Source organism: Phasianus colchicus, chromosome 3, assembly GCF_987193195.1.
Source record: "Phasianus colchicus chromosome 3, bPhaCol1.hap1.1, whole genome shotgun sequence".
NCBI classification, from domain to species: Eukaryota; Metazoa; Chordata; class Aves; order Galliformes; family Phasianidae; genus Phasianus; species Phasianus colchicus.
This window is the reverse complement of record NC_143438.1, coordinates 43,169,310-43,196,376: the sequence shown is the minus strand read 5'-3', so window position 1 is coordinate 43,196,376 and position 27,067 is coordinate 43,169,310. Positions and strand designations below refer to the sequence as shown.

At 42.9% G+C, this 27,067-nt stretch overlaps 2 protein-coding genes across 6 annotated transcripts in view; both read right to left on the bottom strand.

Moving 5' to 3' along the window:
- Positions 1–10,490, bottom strand: part of SPIRE1 (spire type actin nucleation factor 1) — a 125,120-nt gene extending 114,630 nt beyond the window's left edge. The window contains exon 1 of one of the 4 annotated variants that reach the window (XM_090137348.1): positions 9,961–10,490. In XM_090137348.1, the coding sequence (XP_089993474.1) occupies positions 9,961–10,279 (319 nt within the window). In that variant the 5' untranslated portion in view covers positions 10,280–10,490. The remainder of the gene's footprint in view (positions 1–9,960) is intronic. The other 3 variants (XM_090137349.1, XM_090137347.1, XM_031588988.2) reach the window with 3 other exon arrangements.
- A 3,868-nt stretch (positions 10,491–14,358) lies between these two features.
- CEP76 (centrosomal protein 76) lies at positions 14,359–27,029 on the bottom strand. 2 transcript variants are annotated; one of them, XM_031588991.2, is made up of 12 exons: positions 26,775–27,029; positions 26,221–26,376; positions 25,511–25,592; positions 24,899–25,123; positions 24,060–24,245; positions 22,240–22,337; positions 21,439–21,567; positions 20,441–20,632; positions 18,035–18,201; positions 16,524–16,857; positions 15,150–15,367; positions 14,359–14,701 (listed from the first exon to the last, which is right to left on the bottom strand). In XM_031588991.2, exons 1-12 carry the CDS (start codon positions 27,027–27,029, stop codon positions 14,563–14,565), a joined length of 2,181 nt encoding a protein of 726 aa, XP_031444851.2. In that variant the 3' UTR covers positions 14,359–14,562. The 2 variants fall into 2 exon arrangements, with proteins under 2 accessions (XP_031444851.2, XP_031444852.2); XM_031588992.2 differs by having other exon boundaries at positions 16,719–16,857.
- Positions 27,030–27,067: the final 38 nt, after the last annotated feature.

Below are 27,067 nucleotides of genomic sequence, written 5' to 3'. Positions count from 1 at the left end.
TTTAATTTCAAAACACGCAGACATTTAATTTCGCTTCTTTAGTCTTTTCTGGGGTAGTGTTGCATTTGCACTGCTACATCTGCAGTGCTGGGCCTGACAGCTTTCAGCCTGGGAGCATGGGACATGATTCTGCATCCCCACCTGTTCAGAACTCAGGCCTGCACGTGTTGGCCAGAAGTGTCTGCTCTGGGTGATGGCTGCTGAGCACGCCCAGGGAACCAAAGGCCTGAATGGAGTGGCCAAGAAGTGCCTGCAATTAGTAGCCCTGACTAGGAATGTTGCTTTTATCAGATTGCCTGGTGAGCTCAGGAAGCTCAAGCAAGTGGTTAGCATAATGTTAGCACTGAGGAACGATCACGCTGGCTTAATAAACAAAATCTGAATGGCATGCAAAACTGACAGCGCTAGGGAAGTCACCCACATAGAAACAGATTAATTTTTCATATTGCACTAGTCACCTTGCCTTTGAAACTAAAGGTTAAACACGTCTTGAATGATATAGGGAACACCTAACATGTGGAGGGAAAGCTGTTTGCCTTCGTTTTGAACTCTCGCCAGTGTAAGCTGAACACTGAACACTCTTCATAATGAAGCACAACAAAGTGACTTAAAAGGGCGGCTTTTAAATGCGTTTTGCATCCTCTTCTCAAAAGGACTGGCGATTCTGGTTCGTTCATGTCAAGATCCATAGAAGAACCATTTTGGCTTTCAAAATGGTAAGACTTGTGTTATTATTTTAAATTATAATTGGAGGAAATTCACTAAACTTTTTAGTATCCCACGACTACTAGCAGAGTTATGAATACTGGGGGCTAATTCTGTGAAATCTGAAAGACCACTGACCAAAACAACATGAATCCACCATACAAGGCAATACAAGAGCAATTCTCAGAAATGTAGTCCAAACAGGGGGAAAAGATAGCAATTTTAAAACTCTAACCATGCAATGGCATAGCAGTCCTCTAGAACGTGTAACCACCAATAAACTATTTCAAGTTGCATCTCCTGTAGCCTGGTAGAAGAGGAGTCAAACACCACCAGATCCTCTCAGTAGCACAGACACAAAGCACCCATCGCTACACTTCAAAGCCATTCTGAGGTCCTAAAAGAGCCTTTGAACTGAAGTCTTAACCAAATCCTGAAGTACAAAGCAAATTCATCAGCCCAGACCAAAAGAAACAGTGTAAAAATTGCATTTACAAAGGAATAGCAAGAAATTCATCTCACAGCACCTTTGATAAATCTTTGATAAACTTTTATGAACACACCCGAGCTTCAGAAACTTGCCTTATTTCCTATAATTTGATTTGCTATCAAAATTGAGCTAGGTCTGTTTAGCCTTGAGAAGAGAAGGCTGAGAGGAGACCTGATCCAGGTCTGTAAATATCTAAGGTTTGGGGGTAGAGTGGTGAAGGCCAGACTGTTTTCAGCGGTATGTGGAGACAGGACAAGGGGAAATGGCTGAAAACTGAAGCATAGGAAGTTCCGCACAAATGTGCGCAAGAACTTCTTTACGGTGAGGGTGACGGAGCACTGGAACAGGCTGCCCAGGGAGGTTGTGGAGTCTCCTTCTCTGGAGATATTCAAGACCTGCCTGGACGCCTACCTGTGCGACCTGGTGCAGGGATCCTGCTTTGGCAGGGGGGTTGGACTTGATGATCTCTGGAGGTCCCTTCCAACCCCCACGATTCTGTGATTCTGTGATTAACTACTGCATTCAGAGCCAATATTTATTATTAACTGTAACTAATGTAGAGAACATATTAAGCTGAATTTTTCACTCTCATTACGTGCAAACTGGGTAACACCACCAAAGAGTTATGTTTCTACCAGCGCTTAAAAACGGCAAGATTGTTTTTTTAACATGGGATTCCATATTCCAGGTAGGGAAGGGGGAGAAACAAGTAAGTCTCACAACAGCTCAAATGTACTACAGACAGTATTTGAGACAGGTGCAAACAACTGATTGACGTACACCATTTTAATATCATGGACTTACCTCCTTACTCCCTTCCCTACCCCTCTGAGCCCTGATTCCAGCTATAAGCTGAGCAGATTTCCCCACCCTGTTTGCAGTGACTTACGGGCACACTCCTCTGGAAATGTCCCAAGTTACTGAAGACCCAGATACTAACAGTGCTCGCCCAATAAACACACACTGACTTGAATCTATCAAGACTGACATGAATTTGCTTTTGTGTGGTCCATGCAAGCCAATTTACTCCTAATAGCCAGGATCAGAAATTTCTTCTTTTCAGCTGAGATTACTGAAAAAAAACAGGAACTTCTAAACATAGCCTAAGGGTCACACTTTCCTAATTTGCACTGGGAGGAATAAAAATACTTCCCTATAAGTCATAAAACTGTCTCTGTTTGCAGTCCCTGTCTGCAAGCAGCCTTACGTGTTTATCCAGTAACTAAGGGAAGGTTTACAAAGTCATTTCAGCTGTTGCTTCTTTACCTACATCCATCCTTCTCCACCCTGTACAGCCATTCAGCTAGCTTCTAAGATGTGCAGCAATTTCACCATTCTCAACACCAAAATATATGCATCTCAATAGCATTTTTCCATGACAGCTTTCCAGTAGTAGAGAAACCTAACCCTAATGCATTCATTACTAGCAAACAGCATAATTTAAACCATCAAGTTAACTTTAGCTTACAAACAGGCTACAGTTTGGGAAATCACATGATCTTTCGCTCATAAACTGGTGAAAAGCAAAAACTGCTCATTTTTTGCAAGAAGCAGAGAGGCTTAAATAGAAGGTTTCTTGTATGTCTGAAAACAGTTTTCAAAGAGCCCCATATGTATCATGAAATAATAACAACAACAACAACACAACAACAAACCCCTGAGCAATATTTATCATTTCTCAGAATTCCTGTTTGAAAATTATTCATATTTCCAAGTCCCAGCAAGTGGAGTTGGGCCAAGCTTCCATCAAGCACTAAGGTACTCTGACTCATCCCTCAAGGCAGAAGCTTTGGGCTGCCATTTAGACATGGAAAAATAATTACTTTCACATAATGTCTCAGAATGCTGTTTAAAAAAAGACTGCACACAATTTATCAATAGCCCGTGCTTCACTCAAGTGTAATCGCCATGCCTTTCAAGGATGAGCAAATCACAGTTAAGGATCTCCACAGATTTAAAAACAAAACAGCAAGCATATCATGTACTGCTGCCAATACTAAGGAGCCTGCATTGAAGACATCATTTTAAAGTTGAAGTAGATGATCTGGCATGTTGAAATGGACTGATACAGGCTACACATGCAGGATGTACAAAACAATCTGCACTCCACTGTCCAAAGCAATCCTAAACTACTGAGTCGATGTTTGTGATTTGACACCACAGCCACTGGGCTGCCTGTTTCCACTACGAGCAGCATAAGAGCCTCAGAGCACCTTCCTGGCCTGCCTTCAACATCCCCAGATCCTCTTGATGGATCTGAAAGCGCTGCTTGCTTTCAGAATCAAGATTGTCAGCACTGATGTTCCAACAACTGTGTAGCTGATGCATGCTATAGTAACAAGCCTGAAAGTGATTTTGTGTTAACAGTAATATTCTATTTAGATTCCACAGCCTACTCCTGTGCTTCTTTACCTACAATCCAAACCTACTCTTCCACAACAATTGACCTCAGGGTGCCCTCAGGAAAGAGAGGCACTGCCCATTCAGTAAGTTTAATTTGTATTTGCTTTCTGACTTTCAAGTCTTCAAGAGGCACTGTACCTACGGTAATAGTAGGCCTTTCCCTGCCCTTAAGAGAAGAAGAAACTCCATTAGAGAAAAACATCAGACTCATTTGGGCAATGCTCTCAGACATAAGGTAGGTGTTTGGGTGGTGCTGTGTGGAGCTGAGGGTTGGAACTGACAATCCACATGGATCCCTTTCAACCTGGGATACTCTGTGATTGATTTAAGCATCTGATTGCAGGAACTGTGGCATTCACTACCAAATCTGGCAAGACTTTCAACCCAAGAGACAAGATTAGTACCAATAAAAAAGAAAGGAAGAAAAATGAAAAAAGCAAAGACAATCAAGCAACACAAAAAAAGGAACATGTAAATAAATGGATTCATAATTACATGGAGAGGAAAATAATGATGCAGCAGGAGTGAGACAGATTTCTTGTACAGGATGGATATTACAGGAGAAACAAATGAAGAACAATGGAAAGACAGAGAGAAATCTTGGGTAAAAACAAAAGCACATAAGCAGAATGTCAAAGTGGCAAAGAAAACTATAGGTCAAGCACAGGCTATAAGAACCACCAGGCTGCAAGGTGGAAGGTGAAGAAGACTGAGAACAGGAAGAAGACTGGAATTAGGATAGTTAACTGGAGACCCTCAGAGAAGCTATTTTTAAGAAAAATGCTTAGGTCTTCAGGATTAGCACCTTCCTCCTCTAAACTGTGTAATTAAAGATGACAAGAAAGGAGGTAAACCCTTGCAGCTGGCTTTTTGGATCTGCATCGTGATTTCTGTATCTGCCTCCAGTTGATGATTTGGAAATGGTCTGCCTCGCTTTTCAAACTGGGACAGGACAAAGGAAAGAAAATTCTCAGAAAGTATAAAGAAAATTTTTAGAGAGGATAGGCCAAAAATCTCCTCCATTGTGTCAATCTTTTATCATGCTTTCATGTTTCTCCATTCAACTTGGATTCACTAAAGTTAGTCCTCATTTTGCACATTCGTAAGTAATCATAGAATCGTCAAATGGCTGGGGTTGGAAGGGACTCCAAGGATCATCGAGTTCCAGCCCCCGTCAGTAAAGACTGACAGTTCTTTTACATGGTTATATTTTGCAATGGAAATTATTTCCAAATAATATTCTTTAATGCCAAATGAACAAACCCACTATGCTAAAGCTACCCTCTAAGGTATGATACAATGTTTATTCATTGTTTTGTCCCATTACTACTCTGCATAAGGAAACTGGCTCTGGTCACTGGGCAATTCTTTCTACAGTCATCTGCTCACCTCCTGTAGCAAACCTCTAAGTCTACCTAAGGATCAAGTCAATTTTGTTATTCTAAGACAAATATTGTGGTCAGCGTGCATCTCCAAGTGCTGCTCTATTCACAGCCATCATTCTCTTGTGCAGATATTTAAGTAAAGATAATGCACTCACTCTTCTCTGGCATGTCCATACATAAATCTTTCCCCCCAAATGCTTGAATATGCACTCAGACTTCACATGTCTCAAAAAGCTTTCTTTACCTTAAGTTCTGTTACTCTATTTTCATTCCTTCTGGAGTTATCCACTTACTTGCTGGTCCAACCAGCATGTGTGCTTGCAACAGAATGCTGACTGAGACCAGTGGGAGTTTTCAACAGGCCACAGCTTTCCTAAACTGATACTACAGCATTTAGTACCAGTTATGAGCTTTTACCAGCTGTTAATCAACTCTCTCAAATAGATGAGTAGCCCTCACTTTTTCTCTACTTCGGCTATACCTGCAGCCTTGTATTTACACTGTACAAACTGACTCACCTTTTTGTTGCTCTTAAAGTGCACAGCAATAAAATTCGATAGCACGCTCACAGCTCTACATGCGTCACACAAACTAGCTTAAGGTTTTATCAGGAATGGAACAATAATTGTTCTGTCTCTTTACCAGATCCAACTCTGTAATCTAATAAATTAATTCAGAAACAAAAAGTTTTTTGCAGCTTTCTTTTGATAGAGATGATGAAAAAGCTCTCTCACTTTTCTATAATACATTCATTGTCAAGAGGAATCCAGGATGCTACGTATCTTTAATCCTCTCATTGCCTGCCTTACCACAGCCCACCTGCCCCAACCTCAACAAGGACAGCCACGCTCCAGTCAGGCTCCTTAATCATGCTGCTGTGGGTCAACCCCGCTTCCTGATGCCATTCTCAGCCCTGAATCACCCCATTAAAGGCTAATCTGTCACACCATCACAACTACTGCCCTCATTTTTAAAGTCCTTAACATGCTAACCCACTCCTAACTATCATCCCTCACCAAGTTAGTACCTGGTAAAGTGTCACCTTCAGCCAGCCCCTGAAGCTGCACTCCATTACCCATTACTTTTTATTGTCATTATGAATATCTGAAGCTGACAACTCTTCAAAGTTTCTTGCTCTTCCTTTGGAGTCACAAATGCAAACTTCAGACAACACCAAATTACTATGCCTTCACAGCCTGATTTGCAAAAATGTAAATGTGATAATTAGCAACAGAGGTCACCTATCACTGTTGGTAGCTTTCTTCCACTTGTTTTATGCAAGCATCTCAAATGTGAATTAATGCATTTAGTTATTTGAAACCACAGACATTATTTCGTTACACTGGAGTCCTTCTGCTATTTTCTCTCCAACAAGGTAACTCACTTACATTCACAGAGAGCCCACCCAAACTCCCAGTGCTTCAACATAAGCCACAACTGGAAGTCTTCCACTTACTGTTATGCACTAGAAAATATACTAATGGTAGAAAGCTTTTATTGATGAGCACAGCAAGCAACAGAGATGAAGCATTAACCCACCAAAGTTCTTCTCTGCTGTCTAGAGCCATTTTCTTCCTAGTTTGACTTCTGCCATAACTAGATACATACCCTTAAACTCTAGCAAGAGACAGTGAGGTTTAACCCATTGACTCTTACTATCTTTAAGTACAGATGTTTCTGAATACCCTTCTGGATTCAGACCATAATTGTTAATTCTAGAAGTGGGATCTGTCTCAGCAGTATTCATAGCAGCACTTATTTTGAAATTTAAATAGCAACAACAGCTACTCCTATCTATTATCTTTCAAAAGGATTGACCGAAAAAGAAGGAAAATCAGGACATTCATTTTGTTCTGAAAAGCCTGCATATTTTTCCTCCTCATTCTTCAAGAGACTGGTAGATGAGAATGTCTTGATGTACACAAGCCCAATTTGCATTTATTAGCCTTATAATTTCCACCCTGCCTTCCAGTAGCTGGGCACACAAAGAAGAATGTGAAAATCACTAAAACTGCCAACACTCTGTAAGCTATTCCTCTCTAGCATGTCTCACCCTGAGCTCTCCAAGTCCCATGAAAGCCACCACGCAGTCAGCTTCTCTGTGATCTTTCTGGTTCAAAGCAGGAATAGCCCCTGCCCCATACCCTCGCTCTGAACACCTGGCAGCTGTCCCAGAGAAAACCTGCATGGTACTTAACGCTGACAAAGCCAGCAGCAGCCTCTCTCTGTGCCTCCTCCTCCAGGGCTGAAGCACGGCACAGACAAGGCCCGCCGCCATCACATGCGGCGAGGAAGGCCGAGGAGCACTGCCTGTGTGCAGGCCTCAGCAGCTGAAACTTGGCTTCTCCAAGCTTGTTCATCCCCAAAATTGTCTCCTAGAGTAGAAGGAAAAACAACCACCACCATTTGTAAGCACAGCTCCTCAAGGAGAGGACACGAGGGAGTCAAACCACACATTTACATCAAACATTTAAACTCATTCTGAAGTTGGTTTTGATTGCAGCTGGTACTTTCCTAGATGCCACCGTGAGTTCACTTCGTAACAATTGCAAGTAAAACACAGAAGAAAAAAAAGCGCACTAGGTAAAATACTTTCTGTGCTTTATCTCCAGTTGCATCTGGGGCATTCCTAAGCAATCCACATTTCTGTGGTATTGAGATGTCAGACAGTTACAATGATTCATACGAAGATGACCACAGAGAACTCCTCATTTTTTGCATGTTCAGGTTTGTTCCTTTCCTCACTCCAGATCTGACAGACGGTACGGGTTGCAACACACTGTGAAAACATCACTTCATCAGTGTCCCTAAAGCAAACTCTGTGACACGGCCGCATTTGCTCTCAAATTAGCCTGAGCTCCGCTGACAGGCGTGACTGATCACATCGTTCCCTGCAGCCCTGAACAAAGCCCGAATGTTCGCTACCCAAAGGCGCCATTCTTTGGGGACTCCTTTATTTGCCCACACAGGATTCTCTTGTGCACAGACACAGAAACCAACAGCCAACATTGGATTCTGTGAATCATCCAAACCTATGCACCAACCTACAGTCATACATTTTTTATGCAGTAACAAAACAGTTTCACAGCTCGGAGCGTTAACCCACAGAACCCCTACTGCTCCCACTAATCTCCTGACACAGCCACTCAAACCCTTCTTGCTCAAGATACAAAGGCAGGAAAACAATGATGAGGAATCCTTCCTGATCCTCACTCACTGAGGATTCAAGTCAGGTAACGTGAATGCTCAGATGAAAATGAACAATTGGGTGATGCTTCCATTCTGAATTATTTTTTTCTTCTGGTTAGCCAAAAACTAATCGATTAAAAAATAATAAGATAGCCAAGTATTAACAGACTCCCTTGGTAAAATCAATAAGATTTGAAAACTGTTCTCTGGTTTTGGCTAATGACAGAGGTTCAGTATCAAGGCTGTTCTCCTGCCCTCCATATCAGTGAAACTCATCTTTGTTTCCTACCTCAAGGACATTTTATTCATTTTCTGGGTATTTTTAGTTGGACTTTCAAGCACTGCACATTAACCAGAAAACTGATTCACAAGAAATGGGTTAGGAAATGTACCACTGAATTCTACATAATCAGTACTTCTCTTTAAGAAAACTTTAATTTGTATCTCATGAGTAAAATTAATGTGTCCAGACAGACAGTAGTAGGGCTTGCCAGTCATAGCACCAGGGAAGTGCTCCTTACGTTCTTGTTGCAACTAAGCAGAAGGCACGAATGTTAAAGACAGTATCCATTTGAGAGGCTTGTGCTGAAATTGGGTCACAACGCTTGCTAATCATCACCTCAGGACACTGCAGGGAGCAGTGAAGAAACGAAATGGAGCAGCTCAAAAAATACCAAAAAGAAGCACACTAGCTATCAGCTTGTCAATATTACACATTATCAACATTCACTGTATCGTCCAAGGGATAGTTTCCAATGGAAACCTGTACAGGCTCCACAAACCAACAAATAAAAGCCGCTTGACCGGAACCACACTGGTTTTGTGCTGTTGACAGTTACTCCTACAAACACACAGAATCCTTTGTACAAGCACAAAGGCTGAGCAGTGCATTGCCCCAATGTGCTCAAAGCTACAGATGCGGGGGAGAAGGGGGAAGCACGCCAGGAGGAATGCTGCTGCCATGCAGATTCAGGCAGGAGTGGGATCACCCAGCAGTGGACAGCTGGCAGCAGGCACCCTCCTGCCTGAACTTCACACCCTGATGCACCCAACACCTTCCTACAGGCCATTAACATGTACTGTAAGAGCAAATTGAATGAGTCGCCAAATAGCAAGGAAAAAGCAATAAGAGAGAAAGGAAAAAAAAAAACCAAACCCATACTAAACCAATGCTTTTCCTACAGCTGAATAGAGAGGAGGAGTCTGATAGCGTCTCAGAGCACTGTAAGTAAAGCAGCACGCAGTACTTTGCGTTCTTGTGACATGCTGGATATCCCCCAGCTCCTCTGGGTGCTGGGCCGGCATTCTATTAACATTACAATAACCTGGTTTTTAAACTAAAAAGCACATCAGGTCACATTTAAATGGAAATCAACTATCAGGCTCGTTTAACTCATGGCAGGAGATCAGGGCCCCCGTTCCATTCCCTGCGTTCTGACGTTCGCACGTACCGCCGGCTCCAGACCGGATTACCGTGAATCTCCGCAGAGACTTCAGCCAGACACCCCATCAAAAGGCCCCATTAACGAGCAACACCCAGCATAATTCACACGCTCCCATTTTGCGAACTGCGCTCCGCAGCCCCGACACCTCTATCTATCCTGGGAAAGCCGGCGCCGGTGAACGCCGGCGGATCGCTTCCCGAACGACGGCAGGCTGCGCCCCTGCGCCGGCCAGCTCGACTTTCTTTTCGGAAAGCAAGCTTTATGCGCAACCGCATCTATAGGCAGCCCGGCCCCCGGCCCCGCACGCACCGCGCCGGCAGGACCCCCGTCCCCGCGGCCTTACCTGCGGCGGGCGGCGCGCGGCGCGGCTCGGCCTGCTGCAGGGTGACGGCCCCGTCCCGCCACACGCGGAGGTGGGCGGCCGCCCCCAGCCTGCTCGCGGGGCTCTCCCGGCGGCGGGCCCGCAGCCAGGCGCAGCACTGGTAGCAGACGGCCCACGCCTGCTCCTCGTTGATGGGCTGGTTGTAGAGCCGGAGGATCTCCTCCAGCGACAGCGCCTCCGGCTGCCCGCCGGCCCCGCCGTCCTCCTCCTCGGCGGCGGCGGCGGAGGGGCGGGAGGCGCCGGGCTGGGGCTCCGCGCCGCGCTCCCCCGGCAGCGCCATGCCCCGCTCCGCAGCCCGGGCTGCCCGCGCTGCTCCTCGGCTCAGGCCCGGCCGCTGCCGCTGCCGCTCGCGGTGTCGCTGCCGCTGCTCGTGGTGCTGCCGCGCGGTCCCGCCGCGCTCATCCTCCCCGCCCCAGCAGTGGCAGCAGGCCGCCGGACAGCCCGGCCCAGGCAGGCGGGCGGGCAGCGGCCGGCCGGCGGGAGGAGCGGCGCCCGCCGCTGCCGCCGCCGCAGGGGGCACAGCTCATAGCAACGCAATGGCGTCCTCGCCCGCCCCCGCCGCCAGCGGCCGCCGCTCGGCGCCGCAGCGCCCCCTGCCGGCCGGGCCCTGCCCTCCTCGTCAGGCGCGGACGAGCCTGAGCCGCGGGGCCGCGGGATCCGCGCAGCTCCGGCGATAAACCCCCCTCCGACGTTTAGGAACCGCGCGATCCTACAGCGCCGTTGGTCGGGTTTCGCAGAAAGCGTCGGCGGACTGAGCGCCGCGTTCGAGCTGAGGGAGGGCCGCGGCTCCCGCGCAGTACCCGCAGCCGGAGCCCTGCAGCTCCCTGCGCGGAAGGAGCCGGGCCGGCCAACGGCACCGGAGCCGGCGGGGGTCCGCAGGCACACGAAGGCCTGAGAGCACCTTTGTGTGCGCTGCCCACGGCCGGAGCGGCCTGCCACGCAGTGAGGGAGCTGACAGGGCTGGGCCCGAGTGGGAGGCCATCAAGGATGATGAAGGGCCCGGAGCATCTCCTGTATGAGGAAAGGCTGAGTAACCTGGGACTGTTCAGCCTGGGGAAGACCGAGGGGATTTGTTCAGTGTTTATGAATATCTAAAGAGAGATGGGTGGCAAATGGATGAGGCCAGGCTCCTGGCGGTGGTGTGTAGTGATAGGACAAGGAGTAACGGCCTAGAATCTGAATGTAGGAAATTCTGCATTAACATGCAGAAGAACTTCTTTACTCTAAGGGTGACAGAGCACTGGAACAGGTTGTCCAGAGGGGCTGAGGAGTCTCCTTCTATAAAAATATTCAAGGCCCATCTGGACATCCATCATTTGACCCAGCTGCAGTTTTACCAAAGGCAGTTAGACATTCCCTCTCTGTCTCCCCTTCCTAAGAGATATGAGGCTGGTAACTTACACAACAGAATTTTGCGGTGCCCCCATCTGTACAAGCAGAGTAGCACACAGTGGGCAGGCAAGATACAGCCTGGTCACAAAGAGCCACACACCGGTCCCTACTTTGCTTTTAACTGTACTGAACATGCTTTTTGCCCTCTTGTATTTTTACACACGGGTACAAGGGATACCACTGTAACTGAGACACAAGCAGTATCTAAACAAGATATTGCGTTAGTCCTATCCCGCATCCAATGCAACCCAGCCTTTCAACATGTACTAGATACAATGAAATCAAGGGAGAAATTGTATTTATTTGCCTGTTACACAGTGTAAAACACATCTTGACATAGTTATTTAATGGTCCACAGGCGCAGCATGTGTTGCAAGCTTCTCAAGTATTATTCATGACTGTTTACAGAATCACACAGAATGACCTGGGTTGGAGGGGACCTCAAGGATCATGTAGTTCCAACCCCCCTGCCTAGCAGGGCCACCAAACATACACCTTTACTAGATCAGGTTGCCCAGAGCCTCGTCCAACCTGGTCTTGAACACCTCCAAGGACGGGGCATCAACAACATCCCTGGGCAGCCTGTTCCAGGACCTAACCACCCTCCTAGTAAAAAACTTCCCCCTAACATCCAACCTAAATCTTCCCTCTTTTAACTTAAAACCATTTCCCCGTGTCCTGCTATTATCAGCCCTTATGAAGAGTTTACTCCCCTCCTGGGAGTAAGTTCCCTTCAGATATTGAAAGGCTGCAATGAGGTCGCCCCGCAACCTTCTCTTCTCCAGGCTGAACAAACCCAAATCCCTCAGCCTGTCCTCATAGGGGAGGTGCTCCAGCCCCCTGATCATCTTCGTGGCCCTCCTCTGGACCCTTTCCAAAATCTCCATGTCTTTTTTGTACTGAGGGCTCCACACCTGAACACAGTACTCCAGATGGGGCCTCACAAGAGCAGAGTAGAGAGGGACAATCACCTCCCTGTCCCTGCTGACCACCCCTCTCCTGATGGAGCCCAGGATCCCATTTGCTTTCCGGGCTGCCAGAGCGCACTGCTGGCTCATGTTAAGTTTCTCATCTATCAGGACCCCTAGGTCTTTCTCTGCCGAGCTGCTCTCAAGGACAACTCCCCCCAGCCTGTACAGGTGCCTGGGGTTCTTCCGGCCCAAGTGCAAAACCTTGCACTTTGCCTTATTGAACCTCATTAGGTTCACCCGAGCCCAGCTTTCCAGCCTGTCAAGGTCCCTCTGAATGGCCTCCATTCCCTCCACCGTATCGACTGCACCACTCAGCTTGGTGTCATCAGCAAACTTGCTGAGGGTGCACTCCATTCCCTCATCGATGTCATTAATAAAGATGTTAAAGAGCACCGGTCCCAAGACAGACCCTTGAGGGACACTGCTCATTACCGGCCTCCACCTGGACATAGAGCCATTGACCACCACCCTCTGTCTGCGGCCTTTCAACCAATTGCTTATCCATCTAGTTGTCCACCCGTCAAATCCACTTCCCTCCAGTTTGGAGATGAGGATGTGATGGGGGACCATGTCAAAGGCCTTGCTCAGGTCCAGGTAAATGACATCAGTTGCCTTCCCTTCGTCCACCAATGCCGTCACTCCATCATAGAAGGCCACAAGATTAGTTAAGCATGACCTTCCCCTGGTGAAGCCATGCTGGCTATCTAGGATCACGTGCTCGTTCTTTATGTGATCAAGCATATTGTCCAGGAGGATCTGTTCCATAATCTTCCCAGGCACGGAGGTGAGACTCACCGGCCTGTAGTTACCCGGGTCCTCCCTGCTCCCCTTCTTGTAAATTGGAGTGACGTGACCCTTCCTCCAATCGTCCGGGACCTTACCTGACAGCCACGACTTCTCAAATATGATGGAGAGCGGCTCAGCAACCACCTCAGCCAGCTCCTTCAGGACCCTGGGATGCACGCCATCTGGCCCCATAGACTTATACTCATTCAGTCTAAGGAGGCACTCTCGGACTTGCTCAACCCTTACAGTGGGGAGGGATTTACCTCCTTGGTCCCCACATAGAGGTATGGGGGTGCAAGACTTAGGGACGTGAAAAAGACTAGAATCCTGGCCACCAGTGAAGACCGAGGTGAAGAACTCATTCAGCACCTCAGCTTTCTCTTCATCTGTTGAAGCCATTTCTCCTTTTAAATTCACTGTTTAGTTCAGCACCAACCGAATTATCTGCCAAGCAGAATAAAGAAGGTGGACACAGGAAATCGAAGACAAAGAGTAGCTTCTATAGAAGCAGTTAACTTGTTTCAATTTAGCCTCAGGAAGTGATAGCTAGAGTTCCCACGGTAAAAAACATGGAAGGGAGGGCACAGTTGCCATTTCTCAATGCATAAAGGGTAGAGGACACCCATAAAAATCATCCATGTGTTTAAGACCATCAAAACCACAGACAGATAATTAGGTATGGATGGGAGTAAGAAAATCTGACAAAATCAGGACTGGTTATTAACCTAAACAACTTCTAACTCAAAAGCCTACTAAGTTTGACTGTCAAAAACCATAGAGTTGTGTAGAGAAGAACCTCTACAGGTCTGTTTTTTGTCCCTCCAATCATCCACTACCTTTTCAGGAAAAAGGGATGAGGTCAGACGTACATTATCAAACCCAGCACAGCTATTAACGTGTTCAGGTGTCCAAGTCTGGTTTTTAAACATAAAAAGCCATCATAATTTGTTGCATTATAACAGTATTACTTATAGCTGACTGCCCTTAGAAGCTATTGCTAGCCCCAAAAGAGGCAGAAATAAGTTTCCAAGGAAGCATAAATGAACTTCAGTAACTGCGGCTCTCACTCATTCATAAAGAACACCCTGGACACCACTGACACAGAGATAAAACAGACTATTTTCTAAATTAGTTCTCACATTAATTCAGAACTGTGAAAGAGAAACCAATATTGTACATATGCACTTTAATAACTTGACCAACATTCCTGTAAGTATTAAAAGTAGCTTTTATTAAAATAAAGTTCTCTGTATAAATATAATCATTACTGTGTACACAATTCATTTCACTACAAACACACCGCCACATTCAAAATCAGTGGCATTATATAAAGTACAATATTTGTTCAGTTGCATAATTTCATATGCAAGTACCTTATTTTGCACAACTAGAGAGGTATGAATTATTTTGCTTTTCAGAGGACACAGCGATATTTACAAGCAAACATGATCCAAACGGCACATGCAGATTCAGGGTATGCAAACACACGTACACGAACAGCAAGTCGCACCTGGTCACCCCTACAACAGATTATTTCTTCACAAAAAGGAGACCTGTGACAGAAAACAAGAACAACAAATATCACCAAGCTGTTCTTTAAATTTTCAGTTATGCAATTATTTGAAACTTGCTTGACAGTTAACTACGAGCATCCAAGGTTGGCTGAACCAAATAAGAAATACTGTTCTGCAGTGGAACGGTTGTTGTGTTGGAGAAGATCAAGATTACCAATGGCCACTTTCAACAACTGCAGAAAAACTAAAATAACTGTATTTCAAGGAGAAAAAAAAGGCACCTTTTAATTTAATCCACTAGAAGTCTTTCACCTTGCCTAATTCAACACAAAAACTATACCCCGTGATTCATTCATTATGTATACCACAGACTCCTATCAGTTCTAACTTTAGGAAATTGGTTTTCTTTAATACTTCACTACAACAAAAAAAGCCACAATTCATAATTAAGCATTACTACTTGGTATTTGTATATACGTAGCCTTACCGAAGACATGTGGCAAATGCTCTCCTTGCATTTCTGTACACAAAATGGATTGGAAACCCTTTAAACGTGTGACCATCAGGTACTGCTCTCCTTACAGCATCCTGAAACTCCTCATTTCCTGCAGAAATACCCGTTGCACGTTCAAGCTCGTAGGCTGCTAACGCTGGTGACAATAGATAGGACAGATGGTCATCCCAAACAGTAGAAAGGCCAAGATCCTGCAAAGCAAATCACAGCATGATGACAACCATGCAGAAAAAAATATTAGGATATTATTAAGTTTTAAGTTTGGATACTGTATAGATTCAGAAAAATCTATGAACAATCTTTGACTTGTAGTTCTTGGAAGTGAATCTGTGAAGCAGTAAAATATACACACCAAGTCAGAAGGATCAAGAATCAAACACTACAAACAAAATACCAAACATTTATCAAGAAATTAAATCAGACAAGATTAAAACAAGACTAGCAGAGCAGAAACTGGATGTTTTGGCTACAGTGTCTTTGAAAGAAGTGTAAGACTACAGTGCTAGTTCATAAACAGACAGTAGAAATATAGAAAAGATCAACTAAGATTCACTTCATATTTTTCTAACGTCTCTTGGAAGTTCACTTCAAAAAACAATGGACAAGTTCCCAAAAGAATGAACACACACACACACACACACACTTTCCTTCTCCCATTCCACAAGTGCAAACTTCTATAGTTTATGAGATTCATACTCTGAGAATCATTTTCCACACTAAGTTTGAGCTTTAGATAGTAAGAGAGCAATCAAAAAAAGATAGTAAGGGGGGGGGAAAGGGGGGATGGGTGAGGGGAGAGAGAGTTGTATAGAAGAAGAGAGAAAGGGAGGGAGAAGAGAAATCCGGATTAAGGAAGAAACTAACTTCCAGAAATACCTGCTAATTTCCTAAAGCATTCAAAGTAAAACTGTGACAGCTGAAATCCTGCTTCTAATGAGGGACAAATAAATAAGACTGTGATGGATACACTCAGGTCATCGACAAACAGACTTTATCTTCTTAGTTCTTTCATAGAGCACTTATAAGTAGCCTGTAGATGCCTGTAAGCTAAAAATCATGCTTCTCAAAACAGAGCCAAAGGCAGGATGGGAGGAATAAGACCACGAGACTGCAGAATTGCCACTGCAAATACTAAGTGTGACATCGAAACTAGCTCTGTACAGTCACGCCAAATGGTTTTTTTTCAGTTGCTTCAATTTTAACACACCGCATTTCCGCAAAAGCTGATGGAGAACACACTGCAAAGATTTAAGTATTTACATTACAAACAGCTGTTCAAAACAAGTACACAGTAAAAACGTGATTTGTTAAGGTAATAAAGGCGCAATGAGAGTTTTTGAAGATTACCTTCCTGTGTTCTGAGACAAGTATTCTCAGTTGCAATTCTAAATCGTTGCTTGTCACTGCTGCATCTATTGCAGAAGCACACAAAGGAGGAAAAGGGGGAACTGAAGATGCAGTTCCAGGAGAACACACAGATTTTATTGCTTCTGCACTCATGGGCTTCCATTTAGACTCATCGTGTAAGTCAAACACACAGACCTCCACTGCATCAGAGGGCTGACAGTTTCCGTAGAACTTCTGATGGTTGAAGACACAACCTATCGTGCGATAAGGATACAACGGCTTGGGCTGTTCAACTATTGGAGGGTCATCAGGGTTGATAGGTCTGTGGATGTACCTGATTAAAAACATCCAATTTTTTATTAGTACACTTTGTATTTTAAGTTACACTAAAAATACTTCAGTAGGACAGAAGTCATTTCTCCTTTTAAAAACATAACCTAAATTTGTTATAATTCCCCCCCTCCCCCAAGATGGCATCCTTTATTTTCAGAAAAGTAGTCATACACATTTTGGAGGTGCAGCATACAACCAATCACTTTTATTCCTTAAATCTAGAAAAATAAGCTAATTAATTGAGTAGATGCTCAACAGCAATTACATTTTGCAACAACATATTCATACAGCTTCCATATTATTTCTCAAAATGAAATGAATAAAGCTTAAGATGTTCATCACAGCATACGCAATCACTGGCAAAACATAATTTCTTATTTTCAACACTGGATATTAATCAGCTCTTTTCTCAAAGCCAACAGTTTTACATTTGAATATATGGTCCCACTGTACTTCTACCAGTGTCACATACAGCTATGTATCACAAAAGTTATGTTTCCAAAAGTATTGCTTCAAATAGCACTAAGAAGTATAATGATATAGATCAGCACTGTCATCCATAAACACGAAGTTCTTCTCTCTGAAGTCCTGAGCGTACTGTTTTATTTTGGTATAAAAATTGGGCTCGAGTACCATTCTACACACGTGAGAGACAGAACCCATGGAACAAAAAGGGAAAGAACTAACAGATTCCCGAAGCCTTACAGCACACAATGACCATATGTGCTCTTCTAAAAAAACCTCAGGTGAGAGGAGATTTCCACAGGGAATGAAGTAACATAACACTGATTTCACAAATGAACTAAGATTAAAGAAATATATATACGGGCCCTAAACAACTGCATCAGATTTCATTTCTTCACAAATCACAATGATCAGTTGCCCCAAGATGCGAAAGAGTTCCTATATGGCTTAAAACCACAGAAAAGTAGGTTATGAACTATTTCACTCACACTCAACCAGTTATTCTCCAAACAGCAGAAGGACACAGAACAAAGATCCACAGACAAAAGTCTCCTAAATACTTAATATATGAGAAGACATGGAAATAAGTATCACAAAGAAACAAGACAAAACCAACAGGAATATACACACACACACACAAAAAAAACCACACCAGAAGAACTATGCAAATCTCAATATATACTGTTTTGTTTTCTTATTTTCTTTTTACTCACCTATGTCCTGTTAAGCTCTCCCAAAAAGTAATTGTTCCATCGGTTCCACAAGTCATTACCCACGTGTGGGAGACTCCTTTTGCTTTTGTTCCTACACATACAAAGGCTTCCAATCCATAGCCAAGAAGAAGACTGCACAGAAGGTTAGCATGATCTTCACAGTCACCCTAGATAGTAAATGTTTGTAAGTTGGTTTGACTATCAGGCATAGCTAAAAACATTGAAAAAATATATAGTATTTCTCCAGTTGTTGTCTAACAAGTCATGTCTCCCTCCTGTTTACCTAACGCACGCATCAGAAGCCAGGACTTTAAGGTTTACAGACTTAAGAATCTTGAACTCCATTTTTTATATGCACTGTATCAAAGTATATCCAAGACGGTAAAAAGAGTACAGCAGAAAAATAAGATCTATGCACATACTATAGAAACGCAAGCCCAAACCAGGACCTATCCATCTACTAGACTAACATTCTAATTAAACTTCCAAAGATATGGTAGTCAAACATTACCTGAGGTAATATTAGACATCATAAGTTAGAAAACGTAGCCACTAAATGAAATATAGAGCTTCTGTAATTTTACTGCCTTGAGTGTACCGTCAACATTGAGAAAAATATTGTAATGCTATAACAGGATGATAATAGCAGGATGGCAAAGTCCTTAGCTACAGCAAATGAAAACGAGCTCAAATGCAGCTGCCACTGATACTGAAATGAAGGAAAAGAGCTGCTTACCTTTGGAAGGCCTCAGGTTCCAACAAGAGAAACCCTTGCCTTCACTGCCAACCCTTAAATGAGGTCTGGGAAGGATTCTGGCTCCACCCCTTCCAGTCACTCAGGTGCACTACATGCACCTGAGCTCCCCTGGGTTGGCCCTGCCTTCCCACCTGGTGCTCAATCACTGGTTCAGGCCATAACATTGCATTTTAACTACAAATATAAAACAGGATCTCTCTAAGCAGCTGAAAGTCATGTCTCACTGCATTTCCTGTCAACCAGAACAAAGTTTCTTCATACTAAGAAATTGGTAGCAATGAACTGATGATGTCTAATTTTTCCTCTTACATGCCTTACAAAATGTTAGCTGTAAAAGCAGAAAACAATTTCACATGCAACAAAGCCTCCCTAATACAAATCACAGCATTCATTAGATAAATAGCATAATCTTCTTCTAACATAATCTACAAAGGAAGTATTGAGATAAGTACATTTAAACAAGTTTCTGGCGAATACATTAATTTAATAGAATGTCATGGTTTTGGACAGAATGGAGTTAACATTCCTCATAGAGGCTCATATAGTGGCTCATGTAGTGCTGTGTTTGGGATTTGTTATGAGAACAATGCTGATAACACACCATTTCAGGTGTTGCAGAGCAGTGTTTACAGAGCCAAGAATATTTCAGCTCTTCATGCTGCCCTGCCAGCAAGGAGCTGTGGGGCACAAGGAGCTGAGAGGACAGAAACAGGACAGCTGACCCAGACTGCCCAAAGGATGTCCCATGCCACAAGGCATAGTGTTCAGCAATAAAAGCTGGGGTGAAGAAGGAGGAAAAGGGGATGTTTGTGGTGATGGCTTTTTTTTATTTCCTTAAGGAACCATTACACATGATGAGACTAGCCTTCCTGGAGGTGGCTGAACATGTGTGTGCTGAGGGAAAGTAGTAAACAAACTCCTTGCCCTGCTTTGCTTGCATGTGCACCCCCATTTTATAAACACATTACTGAGATTTTGAGTATCTCAGTCGTGATGAAAAGCACCAATTACTCCAAATAAGCATTAAAAGGGATCAGTATTACTTTAATGAATTCAACATAAAAATACTAATCCAGAATGAGTGTGATTTGTTTCATTTATCATAGTCATATGATACAAAACTTGAACTAGGTGGAAACTTTTAGTGAAAAACCCTATCTTGCATAAACTGAATGCAAAGACTTACATCAATACATTTTAGCACCATCTACAAAATTGGTTTTTCCAAAAAAGCTCTTCCTCAATCAGTACAGAATTAAGCATCGATTCACTGAATAGCCACATAGGATCTTAGAGAAGCAAGCAAAGCAACTTCAATGTCCAATGGATGCATTGAAAAATGGATTCCAACAACAGCACTGAAGAAAGTTGACTCCACAGAATCACCAAGGTTGGAAAAAACCTACAAGATCATCCAGTCCAACCATCCACCTATCACCAATAGTTCTCACTAAACCATGTCCCTCAACACAACGTCCAAAAGCCCTCGTCTAATATTTAACATCCGTCTCTATTTTGAAAGATCTTAAAAAAGCTACTTGCATCTAAGCGTTCTCTGAAATGGATTTAGTCCACGTTTTGCAACCTGTTTTAAATTACTAATTTCATGCCAATTATAAAGGTGTCATGCAAAGACTGTATTTACATACCTTGTTTCTACATATAAACGCAAGAAGTGTGCACCACTGTTCTTGTTTGCCACCACCTCCTCCAATGACAGGAGCTCTTTCATAACCCAGGACACTGACAAATCGTGCTGCTTGTCTAGGTGTGTCTAGCAACCGGCCCGCTCGAAGTGGTCTGATATATGAACATACTGGACGGTTTACTCCATTTTCATCCTGAATATGGGGGGAAAAAAATAGTACTGTTAAAACTTCCAGAAACAATACCCATAGCTACTGTTAGACCTCACTGAAGCCTTCATCCTGGCTGTGCCAGGTGTGTTCAGCAGTGAGATGAACCCACCACACCCTTACATGGAAGTTAACACTACTCCTGAACACAGCTGGTGCAGAAAGAAGACCTTACTCCCCTGAAGACAAACAGTAGGTGTGGATTGCTTCCGGAAGTTATTTCATCATCTGTGCCAGTTAAATTCATATATTATCATGATAACCACAAAATATCTTAACCACTCCTACTACTGAGGAGCAGTCACCAAGGAAGAACTGATGCACAGTAACTTACTAGCCAATGATTTAGTCTGTAGCTACCATGCAACATTCACCAGCCAGATTACTTTATTGACCACAGAGTGCTCAAATATTGTGTGGATCTGCTCCAATATATCCAGTAACTCAACTATTTATTATGGTATAAAACTTGTTTGCAATAATTTATATAGATCACTTAAGCATTTGCCATTTGTAGTTATTCAAGGAAAAAACTAAAATGGCTTAGCTACCTCCTACACCAGGGGTGCTTGGAGCAGCCTTTCTTTATGAATCACGCTCTTCAGCTTCAGTATACATAGTTCAATTCTTGAAAACTTCATTTTCAGCATGCTATGTCACATGTAGCCCTGACTGGAATGTAACCAGATCATAAATCTATACAGATTCTACATACGCAAACTTCAAAAACATATCTAAGATTAAAAAAATAACTTGAAGAACAGATTGGTGTATTTGTAAAAAGTACAAACCTGTGCAAAAATCTTTACCAGCCTTGAGTTGTGCGTAGGCCTAATCTGCAGGTATTCTCTCCACCACTGTTTAGCATACACAAGAAATAAACGTTCTTTTTCCGCTATCTTCTGACGTTCCAAAGTGAACTACAGGTAGGAAAATAAACATAACCATTCACATACACACTAATTCTAAACAAGAACAAAAAACGTAATCAATATACATACTAGCACATGATCCTTGTATATGTAAAATGAAGTTTAATATGACAGCACGCAACCAGTGCTAAAGAACAGTATTTTTAAATGAAAATCCAATGAAACTCTATATACATTTCTTGTTTCTAGGCTCATATATCAAGCTTGACTGAAGAGGTGTTCATCTTCAGTGATGCATGTCTGCACAGAAGGATTACTCAGCTTGCAATGCATGGAATAATATCTGTAAGCACCTTCAGGCCAACACCAGCTTATCAAGCAGAATAGCTGACCACTGAAATTATTTTTTCAAATGGGAAAAGAGAGCAAGGAAACATACACAATACACTTAACATCCTTCAGATAGTACCTTACTTATTGCACTTCCTAAAATTTTGATGTAAGTAATCAACAAAAATAAACACAGTAAAATTTCAAGTGAAGTAATAATCAGTATAAACAAAGTAGTTAAAAACAAGATAACTGCATTTAAACTGAGTAGGGAAAAAAACACATTCAAAAACCCACAGCTCCTTACATCTACATAAGTAATTGTATAGTGAGCATTCCCCCTGCTAATAAAAGAATAGGTCACCCCCTCACCCCCAGGATATTACTTACCTGAGTGTTTGTTATTTCTGGAGACAGCATCTTACTAAGCGGTGGATACATTTCAAGTCTGATGTTCAAAACGCCGACAGAAACCTTTGATTCTGTACCTTTGAACCAAAATACATTCCTATCAGTCCTTTCAAATTCATTTTACTCAGAACTTCAGCACGGCAGGAATAATAGTTTTAATCATACAATCACACACACACAAAAAAAACAAAAAAACAAAAAACCTAAACTTCTCTAAATATGCACAACATAAAGATCTTCACTTAAATTTTCAACTCAAGAATGAGTGAAAAGATAACCTGCCTGAAGAAGCTGGTAACTGGATCTGAGCTCTAAAGGCCTCTTTCCAGGCAATATCAGAACATACAAGATTAATGCTGTTCTGTAAATGCTAGAATAGACACCTACAAATAGATTGGAAGAGCCACAGTGTGAAAGTGCCCATTCTTACTGACTGTACAACTCACTGCTCAAATTAATGTGGTCAGAACAGAGTGAAGCTCATTTTACCCAACATATAGCTTATTATGGAAGACCTGAGAAGCCATGCAAATAATCATATTCTATATTTATTTATTTATAAAGTAATCTAATGCTGTTGCATATTGCTCAACCATTCTGAACTCCACAAAAAGAATAAATTACAAAAGTGATATGGAATGATAAACAAACAATCCAAGCAGAAACATCACATAGTAGCTTGTTTATTTGAGATAGCAGCATGCTTTTTGATGCTCTTGATGAATTTTATACAGTGTCTAGAATTTAGAAAAGGAGAAAAAGCACCTGAATATCTAAATTTATACCTTATTACTCTGGAAAAAAAAAAAAAAGTTAACAGTAAATAAATTAGAACATTGGATTAGAACTCCTCCCATCACCCATGTAAGCATTAAACAAGTTATTACAAATAAACACCTCTGTACCTAAGAGTCTATAAAAAGTCATATCGCTTTGTAAAGTTTTTATTCTGGCAATGCTGATTGTTGGCAAATGATGCCAAAATATTAGTAAATAAACATACTACATTCATGTTCACTGAAAAAGAAAAGCATGCAATAATAATGAAAATTAATAACAATTTAAATAGTACATTTGATCTTAAAAATATTTTGAAGATAGAGTTTAATCTCCATTGGAATTAACAAGGGCCTGTTAGTATATCCAGCAGGTAGAGACTGTGACAGTGCATGTTCAAATGATTCAACTACGATTTGACAGAACACCAGGGTAAGAAGTCAAGATACAACATGACAGTGCTAGATCTAGACTTAAAATTGTTTTATCCCAAACACTTAGGACAGAACAGTCAAAAAGGGTGGCGGTGACAAATGACACAGAAAAATACAGAGGTATATCAACAGTTCAGCACCTAAATAAAGCCACTCAACCCTTCTATAAGAAAACACGCTTCCAGCTACTGGAATGCATGACAGCACAGCAGAGATCACTTTCTCCAACAACTGCTACAGAGGACAAGCTAGATTTTACACTTGAGAGCACTGACATGATATTTTTCCTGGAGTTGCATTTGTTGATTTATGTTATTGTTTGTTTGATAGTTTACATGGTGGAGATAACAGAGGCTCCCAGATGCAGGGAGCATTATTGCACAGGATCTGGACACATATTCTTAACAATTTGATAAGACAAAAATCTGACCATCAGTCTCTTACATAAACTCTTCTTCAGGATACCTTAAAGTAATTCATGAGTTGAACTGAAATCAAACCAAACCATAAATACTACTCTAAGCTTATAAGCAAACTTAGTACACACACATTTTAATCCATCATTAAACACTTGTTATTTATTCTTACCTACACCCAGGAGTTCAACAGCAATATTTGTGATGCCGTTCTCTGCAGCTAAGACAGATCGCCACTCCAAGAAATAGGATGCTACCAGCGTAGTCTCCCCAAACGTGTCTGTTCTGATCAGAACCATATGCACGGGATCACATACAGATAACATAGTGGTTGCATCCACCATTTTACTCCCATCACCTGCCATAATTAAACCAATATTAAACAGCCAGAATATTATCACCCCAAGTCCTCCTTAAAATAATACTATTTTTAAAGTATGACTACATAAAAATAACTACATATATTCTCTTGAAAACATGGAATGCTTCAGGTCTATTTACTGTATGCCAGTATTGATTCCAGGATTCTTCCTGTAACATTCATCTGTCAACACATTTCCCAGCTTCCAACAGCAGAAAGGTGTTTGATGACTGACTGTACCACAGGTATCTGCCAACTCATAGCAAACTGAGCTCCAAGTAAAGTTTTTCCTTCTGCATGGTGGCAAATTTCTATCTACCTTCACAAGAATGTTCAAGGTTGGAAGGGACCTCTGGAGATCAGCTGACCCAACCCCCTGCTCTAGAAGGGTGTCCCTTCTCAAGCAGGGTGCCCAGGACTATGCCACTTACTTCAGAGTGGAAAAGACAAGGTAAGAACAGAGAAAGATCTAGAAGTGAAACCTGATATAGTTATCAATTTCCCTACAAAAATATAATAATAAATAGGAAAGAAACATGCTAAATAATGTCAGACCTATTTTGGAATAACTATAAAGTCAAAAATAAATCCAATGAAACGAAACAAAAGAAACAACATAGCATCAGCTTTAAATTCATGATGTTCCTTACCTAGGCTCTCCTTGTGAACTTCAAGTAAAAAACCATCATGGAAATCAGGCTCACAACCACAGGGAACAGGTTTAGTACGGAAACGCTGATTTCGGAAATGTAGACACAGAGTAAAAGTAGAACAGATTTGGCCAGGCAGAGGATCTGGTTCCTGAAGATGTTCCAGAAAAGCTTTTCCACCCAGAACCTGAAGGTAAAGATACCTTCGTGTTGGGTCAATGTTAGCTGTAAAGCGTAGCAACAAAAATGAAGAGACTACAAACAAATCCCAGGAAGCATGTTAAACATCAGCTGACTAACAGGAGAATAGAAATAAAAAGAAATAATAAAGGTTTTGAAAATATATCCCTAGGAGAAAGTGATTTTAAAATACACGGAAGCTGTCTTAATGTAAAACAAATGAAACATTACTATCACATAAAGCTTGAATTTGTGTCAGTCACACAAACTTACATCCTTTAGATAAGCAGGGAAGACATCTTTTTCTCCTCTTTGGAGGCTTTAAATGAATCCAGTTCATATTGGATTATTAATTCCGAGCTTAATAATCCTACATTTGACATTTCTATTGAAACTACAATCCAGAAATATTAAAACAAACAAGCAACATACTTTTTTTCAAAACTGGTGGTTCTCTATCAGCAAAACGTGTTGATGGTTTTGGAGATGAAGTCCTCTCCTTTCCATTCACATCCTGGAATCACAAAAAAGAATTTTTAAGATGTTAAGTGAGGCAACATCACTCTTCCCATAATCTTATAAAATTTAAAGATTCTCCTTTCCAATCAAATGTTATTCCTCTTGTACGTGAGACTTAACAAAAACTGAGTAAACACTGACAGTGTAGTGTTACCACTACACCAAATCTAGCACACACAGTTTGGTCCCAAAAAAAACACAAGTTGCTACAGCCTTTTTTGAACCACTAGAAATAGTACATAAAGGAAGTCTATAAGAGAATGGGAGAAGTACACTTTGTCAGAGAGCATAGACATAGGACAAGGGGCAATGGCTTTAAACTGAAATATGATGGATTTAGATGGGATAGAAGGAAGAATTTTTTTTCAGAGGGTAGTGAGGCGCTGGCACAGCTGCCCAGAGAAGCTGTGGTGCCCCATCCCTGCAGGCGCTCAAGGCCAGGATGGACGGGGCCCTGGGCAGCTGAGCTGCTGGGGGGAAGCCCTGCCCACGGCACGGAGGTTGGTCCCCTTCAACCTAAGCCGTTCTGTGATTCTATGCTTTTCATGGGCTAGAGCTTGGACAAGACACCACATCAGTAAGAGGAATAAGCAAAGTATTTTCACTCTTTAAAAGGTTCTCACAGTGACAAATTTAAGTTCTTTCATAACGTCGTCGATGATTCCTCGTTGTCTTAAGGCTTTTATCAGATCTTCCATGGAGAGCTGCTGATGCTCAGGTGCCAGCTCCTCACGTATCGTCTCCGCCAGAACTTCTCGGATCCTGCCATGGACGTCCATCTGAAAGAGAACTCCTTACATGCTACAGAGAGAAGCTCCTGACAGCAGCTGCGCCTAAAGCAGCGATCTGTAGGACTGCCAGTACTTTCTGCACACTGTGCCCATGAGCTCTTGGATTAAATAAGAACCAGTCGAGGAAGTCACACCGCCTCCCCAAAGCAGCCCTACCAATTAAAAGCGTTGTGCACACGATGAACCTGAACGCATTAAACCCCTTCCTCACGAACACCTGCAAATCCACGCGCTTCCCGTTTGACTTTTGAGGGAGACAAAGAAATAAAAACTTCGAATGACCGCTTCTTAGTTCTCTAAGGCACAAAAGCAGGCAATGCCCATTTCCTCCCCCCCTCAGCGCCACACTAACGAGGAGGCAAAACGCCGGCCGGGACACAGCTCACCTTTTGCAGCTGCTGCTGGATGAGCCGCTTCAGCTCCGAACCCTTTCCGGGCTGCAGCGCCATGGCGGCGGGCGGCAGCGGGGCCGCGGGCGGAGCTCCGCCCCAACGGCCGCGACGCGAGGAGGGCGGGGCGGGGCGGGGAGGGAAGCGGGCGGAGCCGCGCCGTGCGGCGTCCATCTCCGAGTGCGGCCTTGCCGGCATGTTCGTGCCCTGCGATGGCGGCGGCCCCGATTTCGAGGGCTTCACGCTGCTCATGGTGAGTGGTTGCCGGGACCCGCCCGCGGTGCTGGGGG